The sequence below is a fragment of the Charadrius vociferus genome, unplaced genomic scaffold, assembly GCF_000708025.1.
Source record: "Charadrius vociferus isolate BGI_N301 unplaced genomic scaffold, ASM70802v2 scaffold1324, whole genome shotgun sequence".
Taxonomy (NCBI): Eukaryota; Metazoa; Chordata; class Aves; order Charadriiformes; family Charadriidae; genus Charadrius; species Charadrius vociferus.
Window position 1 is genome coordinate 53993 of NW_009647862.1, and position 3237 is coordinate 57229.

Below are 3237 nucleotides of genomic sequence, written 5' to 3' on the forward strand. Positions count from 1 at the left end.
TAGTTCGCCACCATCACCCGGATGCGTATGCTGTCCCTCTCGCTGTGCTTGTAGATCTCCTTAAGCAGGCTGACGCCGTTGGCGGTGATGAAGGAGGCGCGTTTGGCCTTGTCGGCGGCGTGGATCAGCGCCTCCACCGCTACCAGCTGGTGGGCCTCGCAGACAGAGGCGCAGAGGGACAGCAGGCTGTCCATGATCCCCTCCAGCTCCAGCACCCTGTTCCCGGCATCCGAGGGGCCCTGCAGCAGGCACGACACCGTCTGGATGGCCCGCAGCTTCCCAGCCAGCTCGTGCCCCTCGAACCAGCTCCTGCAGGGGAAGACCACCAGGAAGTATAAGGCTGATCCCACCCACCGCCTTCAGCCACACACAGCCCCATCTGCCGAGCCCCAGCACAGCAGGTCTCTGGCGGGTCTGCAACCTGCTTTTATCACTAAGAACAAAAGGTCTGGGGACAGGGCAGCTGCTACTTCCAAAGAAGGCTGCTGCCTGTACGAGACTGAATCCCCCCCTCTGCCCCCAGGGGCGCCCGGGCTCACCTAACGTAGTCCTCACACAAATGGTGGAAGTTCTCCCTCTCAGCATCACATTTCAGGTCATCGTAAAGCTTGCTCAGCAGAACCGAGGCACTCATCCGGCTGTTCTCTGTCACGGGCAGGCTGCCCGGGGTGCCGCACACTGTACTTCCCACCTCCAGGATCTTCTTCAGGCCTAGGAGGATACAGAGGTCAAATACCCGTTGAAGAGCAAAAGGGGTGCATGGTGGAACCAAGGTGCAGAGCACTCCAAGGCAGAGGGGCATGATGCCCCTGTGGGATGCTGCAGGTTGTCCTGCTCACCCTGGTCAATCACCCAGAGGCTCATGCTGTTGTTGGTCTCCTTTGGCGACTTCCTGGGAACCACCTTGATGAGCAGGTTGAGGGCGTTGTCACGGCCATGCGCAGAGGCCCCTTCCAGAGCTAACAGCTCCAGGAGGTGCTTGATCAGCAGCTTCAGGTCCTTGGAGGAATCTTCCAGGAGAGACAGTGCCCAGCAGTCAGCGCCCTGGGCACAGGCCTCACCAGTGCTGTGGTGAGGCTGGCAGGAGATGCTGCCATGACCAGGGGCTCCTGCCTCCCAGCTCAACCCCATGTTAACCCTGGACCAGAGCCCCAGCTCTGTGGCAAGGCCCAGTGACAAGGTGGGCAGCGGGAGAAGAACCCTCTGCAGCTCAGCACCTCCCCAGGGCGCTCTCCCCACCCCACGCCAGCCAGCTGGGGCAGCGGGCACTCACCCAGCACCACCGCATCCTCCTTGCCACGGAAGTCCTTCTGCAGCCCCTCCTTCAGCGAATCGAACATCACGTGCAGAAGATTGCAGGCAGCCAGGGAAACCTGTTCGTGCTCCACACCCAGCACGGCTGAGAGACGAGGGGCCCCCAGCTCCGCCAGGATGGCCATGGTCTGCGGGTACAAGCACAGCTGCCTTGGCATTTCCCAGTGCATTGCCAGGACAGACTTGTCACAAGGATCTTACAAACTCGGGCCTGGCAGGTGACAGCTCAGAGCTCCTCTGCTCAGCAGGACTGCAGGCAGCCACAGGCAGAGGTCAGCGACCCTCCCCTGCCTGACACCCTTCGCAGCCTCCCTGACATCAATTTCCCCTGGGCCAGGCGCTATCACGCAGGACAGTCAGGCTACGGTGGGACCTACCCGGGAGCGGTGCCCAGAGCACAGCCCCACCAGGGTGCGCAGGGCCGCCAGCATCAGGTCAGCCTTGGCCGTGTCGAGCAGCTGCGTCAGCAGCCTCACACCATCGCTTTGGAAGATTTTCTCTGCTCCGGCCTCCTCTCGTGCCAGCACAATCAGGTTCTGCGCAGCCTGGGAAAGGAGAGCCGTGTTGGGATCACCTTGCCCACCAGAACGCAGCCCACTGTGCGCAGGGAACCTTCCCAGTAGGAGCCAGCTGGGCAGCCAGGGCAGCCGCAGGCACCCGCCCTCCTCCCCCAATCTCTGGGGAGCACGTTCTGCTGGTGGGAAGCTCGGCCGCCCCCAGGCAGCACTGTTCAGCCAGCAGCGCTGGTCTGGGAGTACCATTCCTCCCCTCCTCGCCTTCCACATTGCCCTCTGCTCCCCAGAGCTCAGACCTTTTGCTTCTTGTCCGCATCCTTTTCTTCAGGATCCAGCAAGATCTGGAACATCTGCTCCACCTTTGAGTCCGTGCAGGACATGGTCTTCATCTGAGGCAGAGCAGAAAGAACACCTCAGTCCTCACCACCTCCCTCAGCCCACCACACCCATGGGGGGGCCACAGCAGCAGCAGCCCCACGCGCTGCCTCCCCGCTCACCTTCTCGTGCATGCTGCTCCCCAGGGCGCGCAGGGCCTCCTGGAAGGCCTTGTTCTTGGGCTCCAGGCTCACGCACCGCTGCAGGTCACTGACAGCCTGGTCCAGGCGGCCCAGCTTCTGCAGCGCCTGGCTCCGGCGGAACAGCGCCTTCATGTCCCGACCATCAGCTTCAATGGCTGTGGATGAGCAGGGGGATCTATCGCCAGAGGCCTTGGACTGCTCCAGTCTGCCCGGATCGGCAGCACACAGAGGCCAGTCCCCTGCCAGCCACCACTGACAGTACCTTTAGATGCATCAGCCTCTGCCTTGGCGTAATCTTCCTGTAGAGAGAGACAGTCAGCGAGAGGGGAACGCCTGACGTGCTGCCCGTGCAGGCCTCGCTCAGCCCAGCCCGCTGTGCGCAGAGGCAGCACCCACCGCTTTCAGAAAGAGGAGCAGGGAAAGGACTGTGGGGTTTGAGGACGGGAACAGTGTCCCTGAAGACGGTGAGCCCGCCCGGCAGGACATCCCATCCTTCCCAGAACGCAACCCTCATGGGTCCCTGAGGAGCCCTAGGGCACCCTGATACTTTTTGAGCGCTCCTGGTCCACCCCTGGCCCTGGAGCTCCTTGTATTCCCCCTTGCCTCAGAGACAACCTCGTGGCAGGAGATGAAAGACCCTTGTGACTGCCTGGGGAACAGCCCCAGAGCACACACACAGCAAAGACACAGACGGGAGCATCCTGCCCAGGCCCCGACAGCCCACCAGGGACAGGGGGCAGCACAGGACAGTGGGCAGGGCCAGGAGAAAAGGTGAGTGGAGGAAACACCTGACAGCGTCCTGCCCAGGGAAGCACGACGCCCTGCCCGGGGACAGACAGTGCCTCCCAGCGCAGGCGCGCAGCTGGCGAAGGCGGCTGGGCCGGGGTGGC

General features: G+C 62.8%; 1 protein-coding gene across 1 annotated transcript in view; it reads right to left on the reverse strand.

The window, feature by feature from the left end:
• Positions 1-3237, reverse strand: part of UNC45A (unc-45 homolog A (C. elegans)) — a 16904-nt gene that overhangs the window by 11729 nt on the left and 1938 nt on the right. Inside the window, exons 2-9 of the mRNA XM_009883046.1 lie at positions 2610-2646; positions 2327-2502; positions 2126-2218; positions 1692-1859; positions 1274-1442; positions 840-1010; positions 540-711; positions 9-309 (exon numbers count right to left, since the gene is read on the reverse strand). Of these exons, the coding sequence (XP_009881348.1) occupies positions 9-309; positions 540-711; positions 840-1010; positions 1274-1442; positions 1692-1859; positions 2126-2218; positions 2327-2502; positions 2610-2646 (1287 nt within the window). The remainder of the gene's footprint in view (positions 1-8; positions 310-539; positions 712-839; positions 1011-1273; positions 1443-1691; positions 1860-2125; positions 2219-2326; positions 2503-2609; positions 2647-3237) is intronic.